Genomic DNA, 27,999 nt, shown 5'->3' on the forward strand with positions numbered 1-27,999 from the left:
ACCGTTCCACCCTCAGGATTCTAACTGAGGAGGAGGAGAAGCACCCTTGGGTTGGGGAGGCTGAGGAAGGGGAGAAGAGCCCCTGGTGGCTGCAGGGAGGGAAGAGGGAAGGAGGCCTCCTTCTCTGGGGGATCACCACATCAGGTTGAAGAAGAAGCAGAGGGCACTGAAGACTTTTCCCATCTCTGTCTTAATGGTGCCTCAGCAATGAAATTGCCATTGCTGCAAGTCCAACAGGTAAATGGGATCTATGACAGATGAGGTAGGACACAAGTTCGTGCTATTTATCTTTACAGAACAGGAAAATGTAAAATGCCAGTGTCTACGGAAGAGATTTACTTTCTCTGACAAAAATGACATTATCAACTGGTGGCTTTATGGCATTTAAAACAAAATCAAAACTTTTTTTAGTAAGGATTTAAAAGCACTTTATTGATTGTTGTCCTATAAAATCATAGAAGTCTTTTAATTCCTGAAGAACTGTGTTCAACAATAGGAAAAATGAAAAATGTCTTTACAAAACATTACAGCATTTTTGGAAAAACTAGGTATGAAAAATATATACAGTGCATTAAAAAAATCTGAATAAAATTAATGCCTGGATTTATACATTCAGTTATGTGTTAAACATCCACATCTATACAGTAAAATTCGTTAAAACAGTAGCAGTGTTTTTACTATGTTAAATAAGTCTTTGTTCAATTTACAGTTTCTCTCATTACTATTTTATCAGTCCACTTATAAATTAATTTGCAAGGCTATATAACCACTGTCACACTGTCCAGGTAAGTATTTTTGTACAAAATTACTGCCTTCCTAATGTAGTTTAAATTATTAGAGCTACACATCTTTACAAACACTCAATTCACTCACCATTCAAATCAGCATCTTGCAGGATAAAAACCAGCAGGGGCTGGGGAAGGCAACAGGAAGAAAGCCTTGGTAGTACAAGTTGTCCCCTGGTTTCTCCACTGCTGAGTCAGCAGCTGGTCCTTAACAGGGAGGGCTTTTCTCATCCACACTCTCACACCTCTCTCCAGCCACGAGTGCCTTTGTTCCCAGAGCACTGAGTGCATTTCACCTTCTCCTCATCACTGAGTGCTGTTCTGAAGCGTTAGTGAAGTGCCAGACCTCAACCAGAAACAGCTGCCCCCAGTGCCAGCAGTTACCCTGCAGTCAAATCCCTGTGCCAGGATGGAGCAGCAGCTGCTCTGCAGAGGGTGGTACCTTTATCCAGCGTGCAGAAATCCTCTGCCCACAGCAGAACCTGGAGCAGCCTGCGCAGCCTCCCAGAGGTGCAGCTGCAGAGTCCTCACGAGGTGGTGCCAGCCCTGGCTTTGCCCTGGAGAGGTCGGTGAGCCTGCAGGGAGGCCAGAGCTGGGCCCTGGAGCCCAGGGAACACACGGCTGCTGCCACGAGGAGGGGCCTGACACAGGGCCTGGGGCTGCAGCTCCTCAGGAGCAGGACACCCAGCACTGCTGAAAACAACTTCAGGTGCTCCAAACCAGACGGAGCAGGAGCGCAGGGAGGCAGGAGCTGCAGGAGTGCCCCAGACGCTGCTGCTGGGGCCAGGGCGCAGCGCGGCGCTGTCAGAGCAGGGATCCCGAGTCTCCAGCGTGCTGCTGCTGCTGGGCTGTGCCTCTGCCGTCCCCTGTCCTGGAGCAGCCCCAGCTGGGGCTGAGGACACGGCTACACGTTGGTTTCCAGCCCCAGCAGGCGCCCCATGCGCTCCATGTTCTTGTCCAGGGTGGCCCTGCAGGTGATCTCCTTGGCACACTCCGAGGGGAACCAGCCCCTCTGGCCGTCCCGCAGCCGCTCCCCCTCGTACCAGCCTGCAGGGGGGGACAGCAGTGACACCTCTGCACTGGCCCTGCCCCGGGCTGGGGGCACTGAGCTACATTCTGCATCTGCCTTGACTGGCAGTCTAGTACCAGTTCAGGATAGCTTTGGCAGATGTTTTTAATCCAGCCAGAGCAGGTAAAAAATAGTATGTGCAAAGCATTGCATAATTTCGCTGTCTTTTTTTGTCATTCAAAGAGAGTTTGAAGTAATGCTACAGTACAGTGACAGAATCTCTAATTTCACAGGTAACTGAGCAACAGCAAGTTAGAATTTAGTCCCTCAAGTACTGACAGTGTCCTGCATCCCTGAGCCAGCACTTGGTGCTATCAGTGCAGTTGTGGGCAGGTCTGGGCAACAATCAAAGTGATCTTGGGATACTTGATCCTGTGTCAAACCTCAGCAACCACCCTGAGCCAGAGCTGCAGCAGGAAAGCCCAGGCCATGGCATGACAGACTGGGGCTGTTTCTCTTGGACAACCCTGGCACTCACTAGAATGTCTGAGCTCTGTGGTTTTAGAAAAATTCAATTTCCTATTTGTGGACACCTCCCATGCCAAAACTGGGCAGCAGCCACGTTCTACAGCTGGTTACATCTGCTGCTTCCTTTAGAAACCTGAACCCAAATGCTCACGTTTTCCTTGGAAGCTGAACTTCTACTCACTGTGCTAATAGGAAACAAGTTTTTGTAGCTGGATCCCCCTGCAGAGGTGACAGATGGTTACTGACAGCAAAACCCTCACTCACCGTCATTCACTTTTTGATAGACCAAAACGACATCGGCGACTTGGAGAGAGAGCTCATCGGCCTGCTTGGCTGTGTACGTTCTGATGGTCTCCACCTGAGCCAGGGCTGGGGAAGGAGCGAGCCAGGCTCAGTTAAACCAGCCACAGGGCAGGGCTTTTACTACAACACATCACCACTTATTTCAAACATTTCCACTTGGCACCTTCCCCCACGGTGCCTTAAGCTGCCTTAGGGTATCTGCAGCCCAGCCCAGCCCCGCTGAGGGCAGTGGCTGCCCTGAGAGCACTCACAAGCCCCAGCAGTTGTGACTTACTGGTCCTGTCCGTGTGCTGCCCGTCGCTGTCCTGGCCCAGCGCCGTGATCCAGCGGGCTCTGTCACTCCTGCAAAGCACAACCCTGTCCCAGCTCGTGCCCTGGAGGATGGTCAGCTCTGAGGCTGCCCCTACTTCTTCCAGTGCCAGCATCTCTCCCTTCAGCACCTGGGAGTAACCCCTGTGTATCACCAGCTCTGTGTATGCTCTGCCTTCTTCACAGGGCGATAGAAAGTTCTCAGCTAAAACTGGTGCTTTTCTCCTTAGGACCCACGTGCCACAGAGGTGGTGAAACACGATCAAACTGTGCTGGAAATCTTTGACTCAAAGAAAACATTTCAGTTTTACCTGCACAAAACTATTCCGAAGGCACGCTCACCTCTCTGAACTGTTTGGCCTTGGAAATTCCCTTTCCATCCTTCTCAAAAGATAAGACTATAAAAATAGGTAACTTAAATCACAGGAATTCTTTTCAGACTCTTGCTCTGAGTGATGATCAGCTGGACTGCTATTTATACTGCAAACAGCACAGAACAAATCAATAATAAGCCTGCAGAACAAAATGTCTTTTCATACAAAACCCAGACAACTAAAAATGTCCTGCATTTTTTCCCCAATAAAATTGCATTTCCAAACAAGTCTGAATCATCTCCTGCTTTCATAATGAGATCTTTAATAGAAAGCACTGATGATCTTCAGTTCCTTTCATGGTTATTCTAAACTTTGAAAGCCAACCTAAAACTATCGATTTTTCCAGGCAGGGACATGTCTGGAGCACTCCCTTTCATGTCTCTGTCCTGCCTCCAGCTTCCCCCAGAACAAGTGAACTCTTTCAGTGCTGGGAAGCCGTGTGGAGGTTGATGGCACATGCACATCCCAGAGCAGGCACTGGGTGCTGCTGCTTTCTAGGGCAGGCACTCCTCAGGGTGCCCCCTCTCAGAGAGCAAGGGGCAGAGCTGCTCTGCTCTAACCCTGCTGCTCCCTCCAGCCATCAGCACCATCCCAGTGCCCTGCCCAGGGCCCAGAGTGCTCTGGCTGTGCCTGGGGACACTCCTGTGCCACACCCTGGTGCTGTGCCTGCAGTGACAGCCCCGCGGTGACACCGGCCCCACGAAGGAACCTGCCTGAAGCACAGCTGCACTCATCTCTGCAGGCAGGGCAATCGAGGCCTTACCCAGCAGTCAAATCAATAAACCAGAATAAGAAATAGAAATAAAGAAGTAAAGAAATATGTACTACTTTGGGCAGGTGGGAGGAGCTGCCTGCGGAGACAACCAGGTGAAGAAATCCCTTTAGGAGCTGTACTCACTGAGTGTCTGCTCCCAGGAGCATCTCCACCCTGTCGCCGGCGTGGTTGCTGAGCAGCAGGAGCCTGAAGAGGTGGGAGGCAGCGCTCCTGCCCGAGTGCAGCATCCCCGGGGCGCTGCGGCCGGGAGAGGAGCCGGGGCCGGGCTCCTCGGCGTCACACGGCAGCACCAGCAGCTGCTCCCGCAGCGCGTACTCGGTCACGTTGTAACTCTCCTCACTGCAGGGCACGGAGGGACAAAGGCGGTCAGGGCTCCGACTGCCGCTGCCTCTGTCTGGAGGCAGCCCCAGGCACCACACCGCGGTGGGGACAGCTCCTCCAGCAGCTCCCGGCTCCACACGGGGCAAGCAGCCTCTGCCAGAGGCCTGGCGTGACACAAAGCCCCGGCTGAGCGCCCAGGGGACACTTTCACCAGTGCTCTGGGAAATACGCACTGACAGGGCTTTGGGCTCTTCCTGCAGAATGCCTCTGGGCACTCCCAAACGATGGACACACAGCGTGCTTCTAATGGAACCAATCCTGCTCAGATGCTCTGAACCACGGAAAGGGGTGCTTGGGCCTTGGTTTTTTAGGGTAAGTTTGGGGATTTTTGGAGGTGTATTTTTTTTTAAAGAAGTCAGTTCAGTATTTTAGTCTAAATAACTCCTTAGCCAAGGGAAGAACTGGAAATCCCAGCTGGGAGTGCTGCCATCACTACATGGGAATCTTGTGTCTGAAAAAGAACTGCCTATGCATTTGTGCAGTGAATAATAAATGCATTTCTTATGAATTAACCACTAGTCTGTACATGTGCACAGCTAATCATAACAGAACTCTTACTCATTAATCAGCAGATAAAGCTCTACAAATCCTTCCTACTCCTCACTTCCATCCCACAGACCCGCTGGATCAGGCTCCTGCTGAAGGGAACCCAATCACAGGCAAAAGCAGTCGGTGCATTTCCCACGAGCCCTCTGGGGTGAATATTGCACTGATTTCAGCTCAGGCCCTAACCCAGCCCACAGCCAGGTCTGTGTGAGCAGGACTGGGCTGAGCCTTCCCGAGCCCCTTGGCTGAACCTCTCTCTCCTCAGGACCCAGCATCCCCACACCTGCTGGCTCTGACTGCTCCTCTCAGGACACTGCATCAGTGCTTGGCAAGTATTACATCATTTTTAATGATAAAAAAAACTCAGATTGTATCTACACACAGCAGGGCCTGCAAGGACAACTGGCAGAAGAAGAAACATTCCCAATAAACTAAAATATGGACAGAGGGGAAAAGTGGATTTTTATCCCTCTTGCACACATCCCAAATCAGTGTCCCCTCCTGCCCAGCCTTGGGGAGCAGCCTTGGGACTGGAGAGCCCTTGGGCTCCCTCCTCTGCAGCATCTCCAGCAGGTCAGAGCCACAGTTCCCCAGCAGTTCCAGGAAATGGAGCCAGGGCAGAGCCAGGGCTGGAGATGAACGCTGGGAAGAGCCCCAAGTGCAGCCTCAGAAATGCCCATTTTTAGCACCAAGTGAGGAGAGGTGTCTTGGTGCAATGTTAAGAATCTTCTGAGATTCAGCTGCTGAAGGAAAACCACAAACATTCAAGCCCAACTCCAACAACCATTTCTGTCCATGCTGTGGTGCCATGGCAATGCTGTGGGTGGGAGCAGGGCTCAGCCGAGCTCCAGCGCTGCTCACGAGTCTGGACTGGGGCAGGGGGAGCCTCAGCTCCTGCAGTCCTGGGAAGTGTGCAGGGAAAGGACAGTCCCAGCACCTCATCCTTCCCAAACTCGTCTTTGCTAGGGCATAAAGAACCATCTTTTTAATTCCTCTGACAATCTGGGATCTTAACTGTGTTTGCCAGAAGTAAATCCTGTTTAACAAGCAGTTACTTGCTATTGGTAACCCATGACAGAGGCTCAAATAACTCCTAAACTCTCCCACAGCCAGGGTCATGTTCAAAGTCACTGTGATTCGAGGACTGAACACAAAAAACAGTTTTATACTGGTGAAGCTCTTACCTCTTCTTCTTGGTGATGATGAGGACATCATTGAAGAGGAAGAAGTACACCTGCTGCTTAGAGGTTCTTTTGGAAAAAAGTCCAGTGTCTTCTACATATGCTGTTAATTCACCCCTTTTCACCAACCACCGTGAAGAGGAAACCAATGGAAATGGCTGCAAGGCAAGAAATTCCAAATTAAACCATTTTTAAAAAACAGACAACAGAGTACAATCTATTTGGGGAAAATGCTTGAATAAACTCAAAGCTCAGAGATAACAAACACAAAGAGGTTACCAAAGTTCAAGGGCCTGCATCGTTGCTACAACACACAGGTAACAGCTGCAAATACCTGGGAATCACTGGGCACCTGTCATTGCTGCTCATGGAAAAGAGAAATGAACAGACCTGCCTGGTCCCATGGGGCTGTGAGAGCTGTGAGAGCTCCTGGGGGCACCCAGCAAAGCCTGGCCTCAGCAAGGTCTGCAGGGTGCCAGCAGCTCCTGAAGCACCAGGGGACCTGGGAGTGTCCCTGGTACCTCAGGGCTGCTCTTGGAGCAGAGGTGACACTCCCTGTGCCAGTGTCACTGGCAAAGAGGGGACATGGGAGTGTCCCTGGTACCTCAGGGCTGTTCTTGGGGCAGAGGTGACACCCCTGTGCCAGTGTCACTGGCAAAGAGGGGACCTGGGAGTGTCCCTGGTACCTCAGGGCTGCTCTGGGAGCAGAGGTGACACCCCTGTGCCAGTGTCACTGGCAAAGAGGGGACCTGGGAGTGTCCCTGGTACCTCAGGGCTGCTCTGGGAGCAGAGGTGACACCCCTGTGCCAGTGTCACCAGGACAGGCGGGCAGGGTGTACAAAGCCCCCTCACCTGGGAGGTGCAGGTACAGCCTTGTTCCTTCCTCACCCTGGCGTGCTCTCCTTGGCAGCACCACAGGAAGGTTCCATGGCCCTGCTGTTCTCCCCAAGGTCTCAGCTGCGTGTCAGGCTTCACTGGAAATGGCTGATGAGGGACCCTACAGCTCCCCTCTTTATCCAGCTCGTGTGGCTGGAGCAGGAGCTCCTTCTCTCCCCAGCTGAGGGCCAACACCTGCAGCAGCTGCACCAGAGGATCTGAGCTGCCTGATGTGAAGATTTGCCTTCATTAATCCAAATTACTCCCAGCTGCAGGAGACACAGAGCCCACAGGAGGCCCTCTTGTTCCTCTGGGCCAGGAGGATGGAGGGAGGGAGATGTGGGACTGCGCTGGCCACACAGACCTCGGTGAGGCTGCCCCCAGACAGACACTCCAGGCAGACCAAGGTGATGGACACAACTGCCTCTTTTCCCCTCATTTTAGCACCTTGCACACACTTTAACAACATCCCCTCATGCAGTTTGGCAGCTGCCTCCCCCATTCTGCATGAGCTGGCTTTTTGTATCTGCTAATCCCTGGCCAAGCCAGCTGCAGCCTGGCTGTACCTGTGAGCCAAACCCAGTGCTGGGACTGAGACCTCATGCTGAAGAACAAACACCGACTCCCTAAAACAAACCCCACAACTTCTCTCGTGCAAAAGATGCAAAACTGAAGAACAAAAACTGCTGAAACTTAATTAAAAATTGAATTCCACAGTTGAGCCATGTACAGAAGCACCACGAGATTTGAGTCACTTCCCTTGGGTTCCCATGAAGCTCTCCACAGTTACATCTAACTAAATAATAAACAAATCTCCAAAACTCTGTGAGACTGGGCAAGAACAGAAATACTTTAACTAATTTATAATGGCTATAAAACAGAATTACAGTCCCATGATGATTGGTTTACAAGCAAAAAATACTTTTAAAAGTTCTATTTGAGGATGAACAAAAAATTCCTCTAATCTGTACTCCAAGTGAGTTCATCCCATTTTCCTAATTGACTCTCTTCCAGAAACAGCTTGGTTTTACTTCAAGTTTTCCTTAATTGCCAAAGGAGCAAATCACATGCACCATGTCCCTGCTGCAGAAAAGAGGCTCTCAGAAGTGAAAAATGCCTTTAACCAGAGCTGGGCTTCCCTGCCCTGGGGCCTGAGGGGCTGCAGGGCTGGGGCTTGGATGCAAAATGGGAAATCTCACAGAAAAGCAGGGAAAGACAAAGCCCCAGGGCAGGAGGGGTCACCCAGGAGCCACAGAGGGACAGAGAGGGATGGGCAGGGCAGAGGGACCCCAGACCCCGAGGGAACCTTGGAGCAGCTCAGCCCCCACACTGGGCTGGACTCACTGAAGACTTGAGTCTGGTACCACCCACCAGGAAATGCTCTGGTGTCACTTGCCCAGAAATGTTGTGCTTGTTGTTGCTGTTGCTATAAGCAAATATTATTACTATGAATTTTTAGACAAAATTTGAGAATAAAAATACTTTAGGCCAGTTGAAAATATCTTTTTGGAGGCAGAATTTGCCCCAAGCCTGACCCAGGGCCTTTCAAGAGCTGTGCTTTTAAAACCATGAACCAACCTCCACTCACTACATGCCTGATAATGAAACTATCTTCTCCCAAAAGAATCCTCATTGTGTTATGGTATCAGACATGAATTATAGAAATACAGACATCAAAGACAGAAATGAGATTGCAGCAAACATTGACTAGAAACAATAAATGTACTTGAAGAAAGTCCAACAAACCTCCCCTACCCATGAGCAGGTCTGCTGGTGTTTCCTACAAAAGACTGATAGTACAGGAAGCTTTTAATGGAAACCTGTGATATCCCACCCTTCAGGGGAAGGACAAACACCCCCTGGATCCTTCCCTGGCCTGGAAGTGTTTCCCAGGCACACCTTTCCCATCAAGTACGCAAGGAAAACTGAGCAGTGAGCAGCAGCCTTTGGCCTCTTTCCTAACACCAAAATCTTCACAGCAGCCCTATATTTACAGCAAAGAATACTCTACACTCAGTATTTATTCAAAATCCCTTGTGCTGTAGCATCACCTTCTAATAAAATTAAAATACTCGACCAAAAGTTTTAACTTCTGCCATGCCTCAACAGGTCACTTTGCAAGAATCACTGTGGGATATGACCATGCTGGTGAAGTTCCCCTGTTCACTGTCCTGGCTGGTCAGGACCATGCTCCTCACCCTACCTTGATTTTGAATTCCAGCTGGGAGTTAATGGTGTACATCATCTCCGTCCTCTCCATCTTGCGGGCGCCCTCGTTGCACAGACGCACGAGCTGCAAACGGGACAGGGCTGAGCAGGGCCTGCAGCACAGCCTGCTGCTCCCTGGGGAGGCACAGGGCACTGCTGGGGCCCAGCAGGGGCACACCCACCTCAACGTGGTGTTTGCAGGGCCACGGTGACCAGGGCTGGCCCCGCGGCTGCACTGCTCTCAGCTCCCCCTGACCCCAGTGATCCCACAGGAACCCCAGAATTTGTGATTCTCCAGGGGGAACAAAGGCTCAGTGCCAGTTCTGGCTGAGCAGGGCCACTGCTCTGACCCAGGCTGATGATCAGCTCCAAACACACACCCTCCTCCCAGCTGGATTCGCTTCCCCCATGGTTCCCCCACAAACCCAGAATCACCACAGTATCGTCCACTTTGGGATCTCTTCCCAAGTAGGAGCCAGTAATTCTGCACAAACCCAATCCCCAGTGCCCTTCCTTAAATACAACAATGCAGAACCTTCAGTGCTCCTCCTGCCTGCAGTATTTATGCATGGAAAACATCCATTTTTCCCTGGAAGTACTCAGGAATGACTTGACAACGTACCTTGCTGACTTCCTTCAGAGCCTGTTTGCAGTTCTCATATCTTGCTGAATCCTTGGGAGTTTTCTGGCAAATAGTCTGGAACAAAACATCAGTTACTTCAGAGGACCAAGCAGCACAGACTGCAGCACCTTAACTGAAATGCCCCAACTCCTGCTGTGAATTCTGCCTGACAAACACTCCCAGGCACTTCCATCACTCTCCCTGAGTCCCTGGTCACTGCACAGGCAGGGACAGCTCAGTGCCACTCACACACAGCTCCCTTGGGAATGGAGTCCATCCTTCAGCTTCCCAGAGGATTCCCTGCCTAAGGGCCCTCACCCTTCCTACAGGACAGCAGTTCTTGCTTTTCAGCTGCAGGGTTCATTCCAATCCTAGCACTACATACAATTCCTGGGCTGGTTCCTCCTGAGTTTCAGAACCATTCTGACCCTTTACTGTACAATCTTCCCACTAGAACATCCAAGTATTTAACTTGTGAATGGGGGAGCAGGAGGGCCCAGTCCCAGTCAGCAAACAAACGCAGCAGGACCCCATAATCCAGAGCCAGGAGTGGTGTAAGGGAGAGGGCAGGAAGAGACTGGAGAGAACCAGAACTGAGTACGAGAGAATGCTATGAGAGAGTGTGAGAACAAGCAGCAGGAAAGAGGGAAGCAGGGGCTCTCACATCCATCAGCAGGGGCAGACGAGTGACCCTCTGCATGGGGAGGATGAGGAAGGAGATCATGGGCAGGTTCCGGCAATCCTCGTGGGACTCGATCCGGGACAGCACCTCCTTAAACGCTGGGTTTGTGGCTCTGGGGGAAAGAGGATGAAAGAATTCAATGGGATGTTCTACCAAATGATCGTGTGAGTTGCTACATTTAAATAAACCATGATTTTATCAAAAGGAAGTGTGAATTGCAGGAGCCAGACCACCCCAGCCTTCAGCATTATTTCCTCAGATCCACCAGCCCCAGCACTGACATTAAAGCTCAGGAGCTGCCACCCCTGACTGTGAGGGCAGAGCCAGGCGTGCCACACAGGGAGGGCCACTGTCACACTGTGTGACACTGAACTGACGGGTGAGGGGAGCGTGAGCCATGACCTGGCAGGAGGGGGCTGTCCCATGCCCTCGGAGGAGGGGGAGCAGGGACAGCCCAGCCCGGCTGGGAGGCACGGGTGCACCCAGAGTCCCCCAGCGCCGTGTGCCCTGCAGGAGGCTCTCCATGCTCACAGCAGTCTCTGCAGGGTGCGCTGCTGGTACACCTCGTTGGTGCAGTACTTCACGTAGGGGTCGAAGGTGGAGCCCGCGTGCCTCGCCACGATGTCGCTGATGTCCTCGATGAAAATGTTGTTCTGGTGCCTGGCCTCCAGCTCTTCAAAGAACCTGGGGGGTTAACATCAACTGCTCACTTTCACATGCAAACAGCATCTTCCTCTCACAACATTCCCCTGACACAACCCAGTCAGCCACCGATGCCAGCTGGGCTGGCCCGGGACAGGGCGAGGCCGTCTCTCCTTTGGCAGGGCAGCGAGGGCAGTGCTGGCAGGACACAGCCCCAGGGCACAGGACACAGCCCCAGGGCACAGGACACAGCCCCAGGGCTGCTGCTGGCCCCTGGCAGCTCAGCAGCAGCGCTGGCACAGCCACTTCCCACTCCCCCACTGCCACAACCAAACAGCACCACTGAGCTGGTCCGACCAGAATTTCCAGAAACAGAGTTGGAAAAGAAATGAAACGACTTCATACACAAATTAACACATTTCCTCTTGCAATTAAAGGCAGCACAGCACCAGAAGTGCTCGATGGAGTACAGGTATGTGGGGCTGTTGAGCCAAGGACAAAGCCATGTGGTGGTGGTGCTCCACATCCTGCAGCCCTCCACTGGAACCAAGCAGGGACTGGAAGCACTGAAAACGGGCACAGAACCCAAAATCCTGAGCTGGCTCTTCCCCTGACCGTGCTTGCTCTGACAGCTTCCCTGCTGTCTGTCTCTGTCCCACACGAGAGCCTCTGGCCACTGGATGCCTCCCACTGCTTTCTGCACTCCCAGTGCTCCACAAGCACAAGCCCTGATTTCCATGATGCTCACTGGAAATCCCCCAGTGTCGGGGTGGAACAGCTCACAGATCACCTCTGCAGGTCACCTCTCACACATGAAAAGCTGTCCTGGCTGAAGCCTTTGTACATCAGCATTCACTGCAAGAACCCTCAACTCCCTGGAGTCAACAAGTTCATACAAAAATTCTCATCCAGCACAGAAAATATTAAGGAAATACTTAGAACACATGAGCTCACATTAAGCTCCAATATTTTGAAATCTGCTTTATTTAATTTCAGCCCCTTATTCAATTTTTTAATCACTAACACTGGCTCTTCAAATCTGCCCCCTTTTTCAAGTGATGCTCTCCACAGTTTGCTTTACAAACACACCTCAAACATGCTAGAGGAGCAGAACAGGCTGAGCAGCAGCTGACTGTGTGCAGCAACAGAGCTTAACTAAATTAAGGCACTCTCCAGGTGTGTTTAGAAGCAGCTACTGCCCTGAGTGGCTGCCAGGCTCTCAGTGGGTCAGCCAGAGCCACCACAATCAAGTGGATTTTGGTCTGGTTTTGTTTTTGTGACAGTTCTGACACAGGAACTGCAGATGGACTGGCTGATAAACAGGGCTCTGCCTGCAAGTGCTGAGCAGAATTTGTCACAGCCCTGCAGGCAGAGCCTCCAGCACCTCCTGCCCCCACGCAGCCCCTCCAGGGCACAGCACATCCTGAGCTGCCACAGACCTGTCCTGTGCTGTGGGTTTGGGTTTAGTGCCAGGACCAGCCCCAAGGGGCACATAAATAATAAATTTACAGAAAAAAGAGCCTGTAAGTATGGAGTCTGCAGCGTCTCAGGAGGCACAGCAGAGCCCCATCCCACGCTGGGATCTGTTTCTCTCTGCTCAGACATGTTTATGGCTGGGAGAGCCTCCCACTGTTGCCAATTCCCTTTGCTCAGGAAATGAGGAAATCCAACATTTCCTGCTGTGTTATGGCACACTGACAAGGTGTTGGACCCTGCTGGGCCACAGCTTCCACCTTTAGAATTTATCTGGTGCTTTATCAGCAACATCATCAGAGACAGTCCCTGTAAGAACAGTAAAGACATGGGAGAGTCAAAGACAGGAAAAAAAAAAGGGAAAAGGGAAAAGAAAGACAAAGAGGAGCAGTTTATCAAAGTCCCACCTCCCAATATGTCCCATAAGGAAATCCTGCATCAAAGTTTGAATCAAAAGCTGTAGTTTTCCATATCCAATCTGCTAATTATTAGATACAATCGGTGAACCAGACACATCATAAACCCCTTCACTTACAATTTTAGGATAGATTCTGCCACAGAGCCCAAGACTGAGGGATGGAATGATTCCATTCAATTTAACCAACAAGGAATTTGCTGTGATGTGTACAGCTAATTTTGCTGAATGTCAGAAGGATTTACTTCAAACATCTCTTTGTTAAATCCAGGACTTTTCTGGTTAAAGTTAGATCCAACTCAGAGAGACTCAAGCAGCATTGTAGGACAGAATTTGATTTCTCTCATCCTGCACTGTTTAAAAGAACCATCCACTCTGCACCCCTCCTGAAGGCCGAGGGACAAATTCAAAAAGCAGGTTGAGCTGCAGGTGCTGCTGGCACCAGCAGGGACAGAAACCAGGGGAGGGGCAGCAAGCAGAATTCAGCCTCTTCCCCCTGGAGATAGGAGCTGTGATACGTGCAGCTGTTACCAGAGTAACAACTGCCACCATAACTTCAGCCAGAAGTAACAAAGATTTCTGATTAACCTCTCCAAATCTGAACCTTCTCATCAGGAACACAAGCTGAGCATCTGCAACATTATTGTTATTTAGGGAAGGGGAGGGGAATTTAAAATAGTAAAAATAGGAAAAATAGTATTATTTCCATAGAATTTTCATGCTGAATCAAAATCAGTTTTTATAAAATAAAAAAGGCTGGAGAGAGGGTGATTAAAGTGCAGAACTGAAATCAGTTTGAGCTCCCACAGTCTCAACAATGGAAGCCAAGACACAGCCACACGCACAGAACTGTACCAGCCAGGCCTGCAGACTCAGAGCCCACAGGGCAGCGTTCAGTGGGCACTGGCCAGGCAGGAGCAGCTGCCCCTGCAGCCTCTGCGCTCCCCCTGTGCCCAGCCCACAGCCCAGGCCTGTCCCACCGGGCAGCCACTGCCTCTGCAGCTGTTCCTGGAGCCCTGGCAGAAACCCAGGGCAGGGAGAGGCCACAGCAGCCCTGCCAAGACAGGGAGATTCCCCAGAGAGCAGGAAGGTGCCCACAGCACCTGGGACCTGCAGGACAACAAATGTCCATTCAGCCAATAAACACACCCAGACACGCTGGGAACACCCAGAGCCATGGGGATGTCTGCCAAGTCCTGAACCCATCACAACCAGGGTGCTCAATCCTGTCATTCTGTGACTAAGGCAGAGTTTAAAACCTGACAGAATCTGTTAAAATGGCTTTGTCAGGATCTTTTTCTGCCAATGCTGCTCTGGTATCACAGAAACATTTGCCCTTTGCTGGCCTAATGGCAGAGAAGGCACAAATGCTAAAGCTTTCCTTCTTCCTATAAACTGGGGATCTGACCCTGCAGACCAGCTGCTCCTGAAGATTAGAAAATTAGAAAAAAAACAGAAAATTCCCTAATTTCCCTGGGACTCCTCTTTCCCCAGAGAGGCTCCTGGGGAGCTGTGTGACCTGACAGTGATTTCTCAGGCTGCATTCCTGCCTCATTCCTGGCTGAGCTGCTCCCTGGCATCCCCACAGCCCAGTCCAGCAGCTCCTGACCAGGGCTGGAGCAGTGAGAGTTTGGGTTCCAGCACATCACACAAGGGCCACTGAACTGCAGCTCTCTGAAGCCACCTTCCAGGAGTTTCCACAACCACACACAGCAGCGCTGCACAGGTCACTCATCTCCACTCCTCTGCCACAGACACTGCAGGGAGCTCCCAAAGGCAGAGACAGGCTCTGCTCTCTGCATTCTGCTTCCAACAAAGGCAGCTTTGTTCCCCCAGGAATGCCCTGTCAGGCACTACAGGCCCATCCTGGTGTTACTGGAGAGTTTCCATTAAACATGTTCCAAGTCAAAGTTCCTAGACAGAGGCTTTAAGCAGTTCCAACTAAAGGTTTTTATAAAATATTTCTATCAGCTCAGGTTCTTCAGCTCACCAAACTTTTGTCCAAGCAACCAAACCCACTGGTAACTCCACTCATACTCAGGTTTTGTACCAAGCAAAGGCTGTTCCAAAACCAGCAGAATGGGACAGATGCTCCATTTTATAACAAAAGGGTGGATCTTGCTACTTTGAAACACCTTGAAAACGAGAAAGCAGCAGTTTGGAGACACCAAGCTGGTATCTGGTTTAAAATCACTTCCATTGTTTACAGAAATGACGTTGCTCAAAGCCAGGACAAAGTTTTGTTTTAGTTTAACAGTATTGCAAAACTTGGAAATAAATTATGTTTTCATTTATGTTTAAAAAGGAGTTATGACTTCTGATTTTACCCCAAGTCATAAAAACCCAAGTTCTTAAACCATGAGACTTCACAGACAAGAAAGAATAAGATTATAATTCTAGGCTAATGTGGTATTTTTCCATTCTTTTTTGTTCCTCTCCCTCCCACTTCCTTTGAAGACTATTAATCAAAAGGGATGCTAGAGCTCCCCTAAGAGTGCTGCTCTCCCCACCCCCACTGTCCCTTACTTTTACACCTCACACTTTGTGTAAGGAGCACCTGTAAAAGGAAATTCTCCTTGCAAATAAAGCCTTTGATGAGCTGCACTCCCTGACACCAGTGCCACCAGACTGGGGTGGCTCTGGGGCCACACAAGCCCCAGCCTCTGGCAAAGACCCCAACTGCAAGAGACAAAGAAAGGGGGTTGGCAGGGAGGAAGGAAGGGTGCCCAGCCAAACCCAAACGTTCTCCTGCTCTGCAGCTCCTGAAATGGGTTTGCACTTGACACAGCACATCAGCTTCCAAAAACCATGAACTTGCTGCTGCATGAACTTCAGAGGACAAAAGTCAAACTGCTGCACAACAGATGCCAAATTCCACAGACTTTGTGGTGTCTCAGAGAAAAAAGCCAAGAAATGACTTTACTGTGACTGGGGACCTTCCCAAGTTCCACCGAGGTAAACGAGGGTTTAATGCTGAAGAATTCACAAAGGGGACAAAAGAAGGAGAAACAAAATAAAAACCCCTTCAGAATCCTTGTTCAACCTTCAGCCCCCCTTCTGAAAGGAGGCCAATATTTCTCTGTTCCACAGGTAAAGAGATCCATGTAAAGCTGTACAGAGCTACAGCTGTGAGCACTCAGTACCTTCACAAGCCACTGCAGCCACTGTGCTCGCTGCAGACTGCAAACCAGGGACAGGAAAAGCAACACAGACAGTCTGATGCTTTAGTTATGTGGAGTACATGATCCACCTGCTGCTGTGAACAGAGCAAATTGCAAGGAAGCCAAGCCACATCCAGCAGCTTTGTGAAAGAGAGTGTGAAGTACTCAGAGAGCACATACATATGCATGTCCTGGATTAAATAACACTGGCAGTAATTACCAGTCAGCAACAAGACTTCTCTGCACTTGTATCACGTAAGATCTGCCATTTCCTCCTCTCTGGGCACTATCTGCAGTGTGTCTGTTCCCTGGCTGCAGACTGAAGGAATGTGCCCCAAAGCAGCAGCAGCAGCAGAGCCAGGCCCTGGTGCTCACACAGGGGTGACAGTCCCAGGCACAGCCCCTGCACCACCTGGCACCAGCCAGCTCTCCAGGGCAAGCATGGAGCCCCAGCTGCAATTCAACAGCTCAGCAGGGCAGACTAAGGACCAGGTCTGGATGCCTGAGCAGCATTTAGCCCAGAACTGCTCAGATGTGAAGGATGCTGATTTCCACTACCATTCACCCTGTGCTTTCCTTCCCTCCCATTCTCAGAGACACAAATCCCAGGCCAGCCCTGCTCACACTCCTGTGCAGATCTCTGCCCACCTTCAAAGCAGCTGGGGTTTTGGAAGGAGTGGCCACCACTAAAACGGCTAACTCAGTGTCCAAAGGGAAACTGCTGCTATGCTGAAGGATGCACAGCTCTGGTAAACACAGGAATGCCACACTTACTTTTTGCTTGCTTCATAAACATCCGTGATGTTGGAGAAGAGGTGGTGGCTCTCTGTTTTGGTCATTGTGAGGCTCAGTTCCCTGGAATTTTTAAACATCCGGATCAGAATCTCCAGGCTCAGCAAATAGGAGTGCTCAGATGATATCACCTCAAATATTGCCTGCAAAGTGAAGGGGGAAAAGAAGAGACTTACTAGTGACTGGGCTTTTTTTCCTTAAAAACAAAAAGAAAATGTTGAGCAGGGGTGCAAAGCAAAGTTTTGGATGTAAGCTAGATATTATGACTTAAATATTCATCTCTATAATAGTTGCATCATTAATTATAAATAAGTTATTTAATACTAGAAAAAAGGTTTTTGTTAACAAGTCTATATTCAGAGTTTTCAATGCAACTGCAAACCAGGAGACTGAAGAGAATTCAACAGAGGTGTGACCCCAAGAGCACAGGAGTGGAGCAGCCTGAGGTCCCTGGTGGAGCTCTTCCCAGACTGGGAGCAAAGTCATCAGCACAGGCAGGAATGGAGCAGACACTTTGAGAGAATCACCTCACCATGAGCCCAGCACATTCTGGAGAACAAGAACCAGAGCAGGGCGCCTGACACACACCCAGGGGCTGGGGCAGCTCGTGGTGCCTGCTGGGCACTCCTGGGGGGCACCTGAGGCCACACTGGGGCTCATCTGCACCAGACCAGGATCAGGGGACATGAACCCCGAGGACAGGTACACTCTCAGGGGGCCACGGGCACCCTGCAGCTGGTACACACGTACACAGGATCTTAGGCTTGCAAGGAAACACCTACTGAAAATAATTTTAGTTCAAACCAGTCTGACACATTTTCTTTAGCCAAAATATGCACAGAGATCCATGTCACTAACAGATTCTGAAAGATGGGATGTGTATGAAGACAGGACATGGACATTAATCAAGGCAGAAGACAAACAAATATATTTTTCTGCAGTGACAATGTATATAACTATATATTTGTTGTTATATTTGTTATATTATATGTTGTATACATTGCAGTGACAATGTATACAACTATACAATCTAACAGGCTCTAAAAAGCAATTCAAAGAACAGATAAAGTATAAATGATAAAAGGCAGTTTAAAAGAAATACAGCAAGAGCATGAATTGGTAATGTAACTACAGCTTAAAAATATTTATTTAGGCTCCCACTGAAAGAACTGGCCTCTCAAATTCAAATTGAAAACCCTCAGGTATGAAAATATTTTTTGGTAACATTGAAGACTTTACATTTAAAAGGAATCCAAAGAACTTGTTCTTTTTGAAAGGATGCAAGTAGGGCTCCAGGAAACACAGACTAAGGGCTCCTAAAGGACATCACTGAAATACATGCCTTGTCTCAAAAGCTTCCCAGCAGGAGGAGGCTGAGCTATGTCCTGAAGAGGAAAGAAGACACTGGCACAGCCTGCCATGGTAGGTAATGCTGCAGGGCCCCTAGCCAAGCCCAGCTTGCTGTGGAGGGACACACCTGGGGAGGAGCTGCAGGGACACAGCTGCCCTGGCCAGGCCAGGCTTGGCAAGCTCCCCTGGCCTGGGACAGAGCCCCTGCAGGCAGGAAGGGGGGCACAGCACATGGAGAGGACACAAGGAGCAAAGGGGACGAGGAAAGTGGATGAAGAGGACACAGGAGCAAAGGGCAAAAGAAAGTGGATGAAGAGGACACAAGGAGCAAAGGGGAAAAGGAAAGTGGATGAGGAGGACACAAGGAGCAAAGGGGAAAAGGAAAGTGGATGAGGAGGACACAAGGAGCAAAGGGGACGAGGAAAGTGGATGAAGAGGACACAGGAGCAAAGGGCAAAAGAAAGTGGATGAAGAGGACACAAGGAGCAAAGGGGAAAAGGAAAGTGGATGAGGAGGACACAAGGAGCAAAGGGGAAAAGGAAAGTGGATGAGGAGGACACAAGGAGCAAAGGGGACGAGGAAAGTGGATGAAGAGGACACAGGAGCAAAGGGGAAAAGGAAAGTGGATGAGGAGGACACAAGGAGCAAAGGGGACGAGGAAAGTGGATGAAGAGGACACAAGGAGCAAAGGGGAAAAGGAAAGTGGATGAAGAGGACACAGGAGCAAAGGGGACGAGGAAAGTGGATGAAGAGGACACAAGGAGCAAAGGGCAAAAGAAAGTGGATGAGGAGGACACAAGGAGCAAAGGGCAAAGAGAGAACAGACAAGACCCTGCTGCTGCCATCAGGGAGCCCTGCCCTGCTGCAGGGCTCCAGCAGGCACACCCCGTGCCCAGCACTGCCCACAGGGGCAGGTACAGCCCAGGGGCTCTGTAGCAGCTGCTCTTTGCTCCCCACTGCTGTGGAAGCTCCTGTGCCACGTCCCCCCTCTGTGAGCTGGAGTTACTGCCACCCCTTCCCTGGCACAGCAGCAACGCTGGTGCTGCCAGGCTGGAGCAGCCCAGGAGCCCTGGCGTGGACACAGGCACCTCAGCACACTCTGGGCTCATTTTTTCTCCCTGGGGAGAGAGGAGACTTCACTGGAGAGCAGGAAGGCAAGCAATGAACTCTTAGCAAGGTGTCCTTATCAACACCCAGAGCACCGAGCCAGGCGCGCAGTGCAGCCCTGAGCAGCAGCCCCAAAGCACAGAGTACCTCCTGTCTCTTCCTTTCCTCCTGGCTGATGGCTTCTGACAGGCCATTCTTCTTCACCTACAAAGAGAAATCAATCGATATTTTAATACCTTTTGTGGGAAAATGTGATTAAAAAGAGGGACAGGACTATCAAAACCTAGAGAGCAAAGCACCAAGGAGGGCCTAGCTCTACAGGAATTCTAAACACAGGACCAGGTCAGGAGGGACACCAGGGCAAGGGAAGGGAAGGGGCCACAGCACCACACACATGGAAGGCCCTGCTCTCTTTGTGGAGCAGAGGCACATCACAGACCCCAGACCCCACACCCATTTCTGTCAGTCTTCTCCAAAAGCTCCTAACATGCTATACCAACAGCTTTCTCTTCTTGCTCCACCTGCTCCCTGGCATTTTAAAGGATATATTATTCCTCATTTTATTCCTGCACAGCAGGCCCCACAATGCTGGACAGCAGGAAGGAGGTGCCACACTCTGGTCTGCACACCAAAGTACAGAGTCACAGGTAAATGCCTGTGAAGTTACATCAACATTCCAGTGTGGGAGCCACTATCCTCTGGAACACAACTGCCAGACTCCCACAGCACCACGAGCAGACACTTCTGGATGCTGAGCAAGAGCTAATTAGATGGCTTCTTATTTAACAATTAAAGTACATCTTAATCAGGAGCCTGAAAGCTTCAGAGCATTCCTGAGGAAGTGCAATGGCACTGAAAGGTGCAATGTAACTTTTTTCTGGATGCAGTGGAAGAGTTTTCTAAAAATACACCAACACAGGAAATAGCTAGGAACACATCCCCCAGATTTCAGTGTTCCCTGTTAATTAACACAGACACTGCCAGAGAGCAGGGAGCTCCACGGGGCACCTGCTGAATTCCTGCTCCAAACTGCAGCTGGCACACACAGGTGTGTCCCACTCAGCACACACGAATTCAGGGCACATGAACTCACAGCCAAGGGCCCAGCCTTGCACTCCCCACCAACAGCAACACTTCCAAAAGACAGAGGCCCAGATATGGAGACTGCTTTGGCCATTTCGGCCAAAGAAAATTCAATACCTAATTTTGATGTGTCCAAAATGTTTAAGCTGAAATAATGTAAAAAAAATCACGCGTGATACTAAGCAAACAAAAACTTCATTTAAGCTAAGAACATGATCAGAAGGAATGAGGAGGCCCAACATCACTGCTATTAACACTGGACTGGCTTTTCCCCAGCAATGACTGATTCAACCGTGGAGGTGAGAAGCAAAGGATGAAAGGAGGACAGGTGAACTCAAGTCAGGGACAAAAAGTTCCTTCAAAACAAGGAGGTGATGAAAGGGGGAACTCACCAGGAATCTACTGAGTGGCTGCACCACAACCAAAGTGACCACAAGCCCTTGGGTATGGGGAGAGAAAGGGGAGCCAGTGCAGACATCAGCCCTGAAGGCCCCAGAGAGTCACACCAGGGGTCTGGGCTGGTACCACAGAGGGGAGGCAGCCTTGGACAGTGACCTGTGAGTGGCCCTGGATGGACACAGCCCTGGACAGTGACCCTGGACAGTGACCTGTGAGTGGCCCTGGACAGTGACCTGTGAGTGGCCCTGGAAGGACACAGCCCTGGACAGTGACCCTGGACAGTGACCTGTGAGTGGCCCTGCACAGTGACCTGTGAGTGGCTCCCTAAAGCCACTCACAGCAGCTGATTTTTACATGAATGAGAAACCAGTCACATCTGAGATAACACATGTGAATACACTTCAGGAAGACAAACACCCTTTTTTACTGCTGTTCTCATGAAGAATTTTCGCACTCCGTACCTGAAGGGCACCACCCTCAAGCACAGCGTGGTGGGAGCTGCAGCCCTGCCAGGGCAGCCTCCTGCAGCGAGAGGGGATCCCTCTGCCCTGTCCTTCCCAGCACAGGCGCTGCTCATAAACACCAGAGGCATTCTCCCCCTCCTTTCCTAGCACATGCTGAAACCCAGGACTGACATTTTCCAGCTGACTTCCTGCAACAACTCCAGACTCACTTCTGAACTTCTTAATACACATTGACAGCATGTAATTTTTCCAGAGTTATAAACACAGTCACTATGAGTCTCACATTCCCAGATTTTGTTTTCTCCATGCCTTCTCCCATATACTCCCCACTTCCAATCTTGCAAATCAAATACAGACAGTGCACAAGTTTGTGTGTGAGGAGCAGTAAAGAACAAGTTGGTTTCTGTAAGTGAAGCACAGCACAGAAGAGTTCTCCTCCTGAGATGGTCTTCATGCTATTTCTGTCTCAAAGCAAATTAGTGTTTTGAAATTATCATTATTATTACTAAATAGCATTCCTTCCAAAATACCTCAGCTGTTGAACATTTAACTGCTAGTTTGCCCAGAAGGCAGAAAAAACAATTTGACTTCATTATAAACACTTTTTTTTTGCAACATGAAGCCAATGAACTGTATTTTAAGTATTTGATTGTTGGAAAAAGAAAATTAAAGCACATATTTACAAAACCACATTGTCTTGCCTTCTTTATAATTACTGAATCAGAGAGATTCACCTTTCAATACTTTAAAGTGCAAAGGGTCACCAGCATCTGTAAGACAGCTCTGCTAATGAGACCACCTAACCAGCCTTTGGGGAGCTCCCTGAGGCTTAACCCCTCATTTATTGGGATACACAGAGCTGATGGTCAAATACTCCAGGTGATCTTATCATAGCATAAGCTCTCTAATGCCTGAGATGAGCATCTACAACATTCTGCAAGTTATGTTAACAAAAAACAACCCCAAACCCTTCATTATAGGGATATCCCTCCAGAAGCCACAGAAATGGTCCAAGAATAACCCCGGAAACACAGAATTTTTATGGTTCCTTCAGTCCCAAAATCACATGCACAAGAAAGAGCTGTGGCAGTAGCAGCTGCTCTCAGGAGTCTGTCAGGTTATGAGCAGGGAAGGCAGTGAGACTGCAGCCCTGAGCAGAACAGCTGAATTTACTTTGTTTGACGATGCTGCTCTGCCAAGGTCCTGCAGACACTTCCCAGCCTGTGCAAGGGACAGCACAGCACCACCAGCTCTGCTCTCCACTTCTCAAAATGCTTTCCATTAAACATCTGCACTCGAGCCAGCCTAAGAGCTGGTGTGCAGTGATTTAGAACAATTCAGCAGCAACTTGTTTGTAACTAACTGAAGCCTTTCTTCAGTATAATTCACCCTTTCAGTGAACTCACACAACCCTTTTTTTAATGAATCAGTAAAGTTGTGTCTTTGCCAAATACAGGACTCTAAAATGAACTTGGTTTCATTGTTTTTTATGTGAAACAAAGACCAGTAACTGACTGGGACCTCCATGTTGTTCTTATGAGGTGAAAAAGATGATGAGAAATTTCAGCCAGAAACTCCAGCAGCGAGTAAGAGAAGACTTTGCTTCAACCCACCCTGAGATCCTGTCCCTGGCCATACAACTCACCACAGAGAGCTGGCTCCACGTCGACCTCAGGGGCTTATAGTGAAAAACAACCTTGTCATCCAACTTCTGCTCTTGGGGCTCAGACTCTTCATCGGAATCTATGTCCAGAGCTTTTTCCTTATAGTTCTGATATAATACAGCATTTTCTGTCAATAACAACAGTGTGTCAGTCGTTACTAGAAAGTTAGTTTAGTTGCTCTCATAAAAATTTAAAGTAACATTTAAACAATGAAAGAAACCAAAGTGTCACTGTGCTGCTCACACTCCATGAGACAAAGATAGCAACTGATTTGGGCTGGACAATGGTGCAGTACAGTGACAATGGATCACTGTACCCAAAGATCCTCCCAGACCGAATTAAAGAACAGATGTGGCCTTTGTCAAGAAAAAAAATAGCAAACAATTTTTTCTTCCTTGGTTTGCTGCACCCAGTTCTGTAATTAACCAGCAATCAGAAAACAGGATTGTGTGTCAGTGGAGCAGCCACTGATCTGCAGGTCTCATTATTTTCATGTTCAGGAAAAGCACACTGCCCAGGCCAACCCTTCTTCTGTCAACTCTAAATACTGTCTTCACATTTCACTGTTTCCCAGTTTCAGAGATCTGAGGTCAGAACTATTCCAAAAGAAAGTTAAAAGCCTGTCTGAGTAAGCAGGAGACCTATGAACCTTCAGACCAAATACACTCCTGACGTATTTGAGTTGTGCCATCATTAATCCAGAAGTATCAGTGGCAAAGGAACACAGGCATGGAGCACTCCCACTGCTTCCCAACCTCCCTGGCCACACACCCCTGGCAACAGCAAGGAGCAAGGACAGAAATTCAACACCACACAAACCCACAGGCCAATTCAGCCATGAAGCAGGCAGGCTCTGAAAGGTACTTTTAGATGGGCCAGGTTTTGGATAACATCCAATCTTCCCCCACAAGAGAAAGGGGAACTGAAGTGGAAGTTTGGCTGCTCCAGGCAGGGCCCCAACTCCTGAGGTCTCTCACCTGGCTGGGTGGGTCTGTCCCACCTGCTCAGACCAGGTGTGGCCTTTGGAGCAGCTCTTGGGGAAGGGCCTGTCGAGTTTATACACTTTTAACTGAGGAAACTGTGACAGCAACTGAATTGTGGGAGGCATTCCAGAGAAAGTTATTAGCTGGGATCATCCAAGACAGACAGGACCATTGGAAGAGAATCCAGAAAACATCACCAGGAGATAGCGTGAGAATAAAAATAAAGAGTAGGAAAGGGGATGATGCAAAGAGAACACAGCGGGAAGCTCTGAAAACAGAAACGGGAGGAAGGTAACACAGCAGCTGAGATGACCTCAAAGAAGCATTAAACAGGGAAAAGCCAAGAGAGCAGCAGTTATTGTAACAGAACTTCTGTGGACTCATCATAGATGTTTTCTGGTTGAAAGATCAGGAAAAGCAGCAAACTTGGCAAACCTAGAATTAACGAGTACCACAAAAATACAGCTCCACAGACAGTGTTTTTCTGGCACTTATATCTGAAGCCTAAGTAGCAAGAAATGAAAATGCTTACTTGAATGCAAGAAATGAAAATGCTTGCTCAGCCCAAGGGTTGAGCCCAGCACCCCCAGCTGATGAGAAGGCACAAACAGCTGAGTGAGCCCCAGCCCAGGGTAATGAGTCAGGTGTGTGCTGCAGGGAGGGCCCAAACCCCTAATGGATCAAATGTCCTGCACCTGGGCACAGCCCCAGGAACAGGCGGGAGGGCAGTCCCACCTCCAGGAGCTAACTGTGGAACTGCACAGAGCTGTCAGGGCTGAGGCAAACACAGCCAACAGCTCAGGTTTTGGGAGGGAGAGGAGCTTGAGCGGAAAAGAAGCTCTTGACACACCTTTTTAGTCTGCCACTTCATAGTCTTTAAAATAACCCTAAGGTAGGTCTAGGGCCAAAATTATAGTCCCACATCTCAGCTGCATTACTGAAAAAGAAGGTACTGAGTCTTTGACTCCATACAAAGGAAGTGTGCAAAACAATAGTGAAGTTCATTTCCCTTGGGAGTTGTTAACAAGTCTGGACAGAACAGGACTCACCTTCCCCATCGAACGTCCCTTGTCCTTTCAGCATCTTCTGCAGATAATTTTAAGAGAAAAGAGAGATATGTTAGAAGGAGGAGAATGCAAAATAATCACAGTAACAAGAATGTCTGTTTTATTCAAGACTTGGGCACCAGATCAACAGCGCCTCATCTGTAAACTTCATGTGCTGGACAAGAGTTCAGTAAAAACAATGGTGTCACCAGAGAAAGTGAAAAGCTACCCCAGTTTCATTTCTCTCATGCCTTGTTTAGATGTATTTTCCCTGTGTTTCAAAAACACACTACACTGGTTGGAGAGGGGTTCAGTGAACTGAGCTCATCCCTCTGTCCCAGGGCTGCCTGCAGAGGAGCTGAGAGCTGCCCTTCCCCTCTGCAAACAAAACCACTCTGAGCGCTTTGTAAAGGAGCCTTCTGAGAGCACAACAAACCCCTGAAATAAAACAGCTGCTCTCGTGCAACAAGTCCCAGGGCCCAAGAGTCTATTTCATAAAACACTACTTGCAGAGAACTCTGTAAGGACAACACAGTTTCATGTCCTCCTATCTTAAACTTAACTCACTGTTTTAAATCTGCTACCAAGCCAAGCCACACTCTGCAGCTGTTCACAATTTCATCAATTTCTATTTCACTGTTTGCAGTGTTTTCACAGAAGCATCCACTACCATAATTTCAAACTGGCTGAAAACTGCTATAAAGCTGATAATTATTTTAAAGCTACAGCATCAGCTCTTGGATGTACTTTATTACACAGAAATCTATGAATACATTTATACAGTAACAAGTTACATCTAAAACAAGGAGATACAATATTACACTATGATAAGTAAACGAACACTATCAGTATGTCTTTACAATTTAATACATTAACATTCAATGTAACTCTACTACGGGATTCTAAGGGATTACAACCAAGATTTAAAAACAGGCATGCTGCTTTTACTTTCAGGCATTAAAATTACTTTCAGGCATTAAAATACCTGAAGTGATTTAAAAATCACTCAGTGATTTTTAAAAACACTTTAATGTCTCAGAGAAGTGAGGGAGGAAGTTCATTTTTCTGTCTCTATTAATAAAGGCAGACTTTATTAAGACAATGTCTCTTTTTTTTTTTTCCTGTTTACTCCTTTCTAGGACACAGGTTTTAAACCCGTGGTTCAGTTGTGAAAGCTGGAGAATCCAGCAGGAAAGGAGAGCAGGAGGCAGCCAGCAAAGGCTCGGAACCTCCTGGGTTTCAGCAGAGCCCGCCATCTCCAACACCTCACTTGGAAAACAGCACTTTTAAAACTCACAGTCACTATGAAAAGTTTTGGGTTAGCAAAAAAGCAATCTGGAAACTCCCAGCATTTATGGGAAATGCAGGATCAGCAGGCCACACTCCCACGGAGCCAACACCTTCACCTATCAGCACACCTTACCTTTATCCTCCCCAGGCTCGAGAACTTCTCTTTATCTTCAACCACCGCTTTCAGGACGGGCTGGGACATTCTGTTTTTCTTCTTGCAGTTGGCGGAGCCGTCCAGGTCCACGCCGCTGACCACGGCCCGGCGGTAGGACGTGGAGCGGAGCCCGCGCCGCAGCGCGCCCGGGCCGCCCTCGGGCTCGTCCTCGGGGTCGCTGCCCAGGGCCGGCCGCGGGGTCTCCACCAGGCTGCGCACCTTGAGGCCCCGCTCGTGGCCCTGGGCGCGGCCCGCGGGCCGGCTCTCGGCCAGGCTGCGGGGGATCAGCTGCTGCGAGCCCACCCTGCGCGCCGCGGGGCTCTGCGTGCTCAGCAGCGCGGGGGGCTCCACCGCCGGCTCCTCCGGGGGCCCGGCAGCCCGGCCGCGCCCGGGGGATCCTCCCGGCTCCTCCGGGGGCCCGGCAGCCCGCGGGCACGGTGCGGGCTGAGCGCTGGCTCCGAACACGATCCGCTCCTGCTGCGGGGCCAGCGCGGGCAGCCCCGCGGTCCTGGGCGGCTGCGGCCGGCGGCCCTGCCCGCTGCCCGGCGCGGAGACGGTGCCGTTGGCGGTCGAACCGACGGGGCTGTCCGGAGCCAGCGCGAGCACCCGGGAGCGCCGCTCCGGGGACAGCGCGGGGGAGCCCGGCGGCCGCACGGTGCCGTTGGACACCGATCCCATGGCGGGGCTGCCGGGCGAGCGGGGGCCGGTGCCGGCGCGCTGAGTCGCGGAGAAGGCGCACCTGTCCTCCACGGGGAAGTCGGTGACGAGCACTCCGCTGGGGCTCTGGTACGACTGCGGCCGCGGCTTGCTCCAGGCGAGCGGCGGCGGGCGGGGGGTCGCTCGCCGCCTCCAGCGCGGCGCGGCGGGGCCCGCCGGGGGCTGCCCGTCCATCGCCGCCCGCCCGGCGCCGCTCGCCAGGGAGGCGGGCGCGGAGCGCGGCTCGTCCGCCGCCACAGCCCCGCCGGGCGCGGGGCCAACGCGGGCCGGGCCGGGGAGGGCCGGGCAGAGCCGCAGCGCCCGCTCCCGGTGCCGCTCCCGCCCCACCTGCGGCTCGGCTGGGGGCGGGCGGAGCGGCGCTTCCGCCGCCGGCACAGCCCCTGCCCCGCCTGGGCCGGGCTGTCCCCGGGCCCTCCCCTGCCCCGCGCAGGTACCGGCGCGTCCCGGCCGTGCCCCGGCTGTGCCCGGGCCCGCGGGGTGAGTTCTCGGTAGGAGCCGGCCGCGTTACCGGGGGTTGGCCGAGGGGAGCCGCGGGCAGCGCTGCCCGGCCCCCGGTTCCCTGGCTTCCCTGGCCGGTGTCCCGCCGGGAACGGTGCTGGATTGCGCGCTTGGCACCACAGCCGTGCGGTGGTGCCACCGCCGGGACCCCCCGGCTGTGCCCCCGCACCTGCCCGTTCTTT

General features: G+C 50.6%; 1 protein-coding gene across 1 annotated transcript; it reads right to left on the reverse strand.

Annotated features, from left to right (window-relative positions):
* Nucleotides 1-274: 274 nt before the first annotated feature.
* Nucleotides 275-27,493, reverse strand: ARHGEF26 (Rho guanine nucleotide exchange factor 26). The gene is made up of 14 exons (XM_036404688.2): nucleotides 26,582-27,493; nucleotides 25,162-25,198; nucleotides 23,111-23,256; nucleotides 19,667-19,723; nucleotides 17,045-17,205; nucleotides 11,111-11,263; nucleotides 10,562-10,691; nucleotides 9,898-9,972; nucleotides 9,271-9,360; nucleotides 6,195-6,349; nucleotides 4,207-4,422; nucleotides 2,900-2,967; nucleotides 2,587-2,691; nucleotides 275-1,832 (listed from the first exon to the last, which is right to left on the reverse strand). The coding sequence occupies exons 1-14, from the start codon at nucleotides 27,491-27,493 to the stop codon at nucleotides 1,690-1,692; spliced, it is 2,448 nt and encodes an 815-aa protein (XP_036260581.2). The 3' UTR covers nucleotides 275-1,689.
* Between the last annotated feature and the right edge of the window lie 506 nt (nucleotides 27,494-27,999).

The sequence above is a fragment of the Molothrus ater genome, chromosome 10 (genome assembly GCF_012460135.2).
Source record: "Molothrus ater isolate BHLD 08-10-18 breed brown headed cowbird chromosome 10, BPBGC_Mater_1.1, whole genome shotgun sequence".
Classification (NCBI taxonomy): Eukaryota; Metazoa; Chordata; class Aves; order Passeriformes; family Icteridae; genus Molothrus; species Molothrus ater.

What these genes read in the sequence shown, in the direction of transcription:
- ARHGEF26 (XM_036404688.2), bottom strand. Translation starts at nt 27,493, where the DNA reads ATGGACGGGCAGCCCCCGGCGGGCCCCGCCGCGCCGCGCTGGAGGCGG. An exon ending in CGTGGAGCCAGCTCTCTGTG is followed by an intron (nt 19,724 to 23,110) that starts GTGAGTTGTATG and finishes TTCTCTTTGTAG; the next exon opens with GTGAAGAAGAATGGCCTGTC. An exon ending in CTATCAAAAAGTGAATGACG is followed by an intron (nt 1,833 to 2,586) that starts GTGAGTGAGGGT and finishes CCCCCCCTGCAG; the next exon opens with GCTGGTACGAGGGGGAGCGG.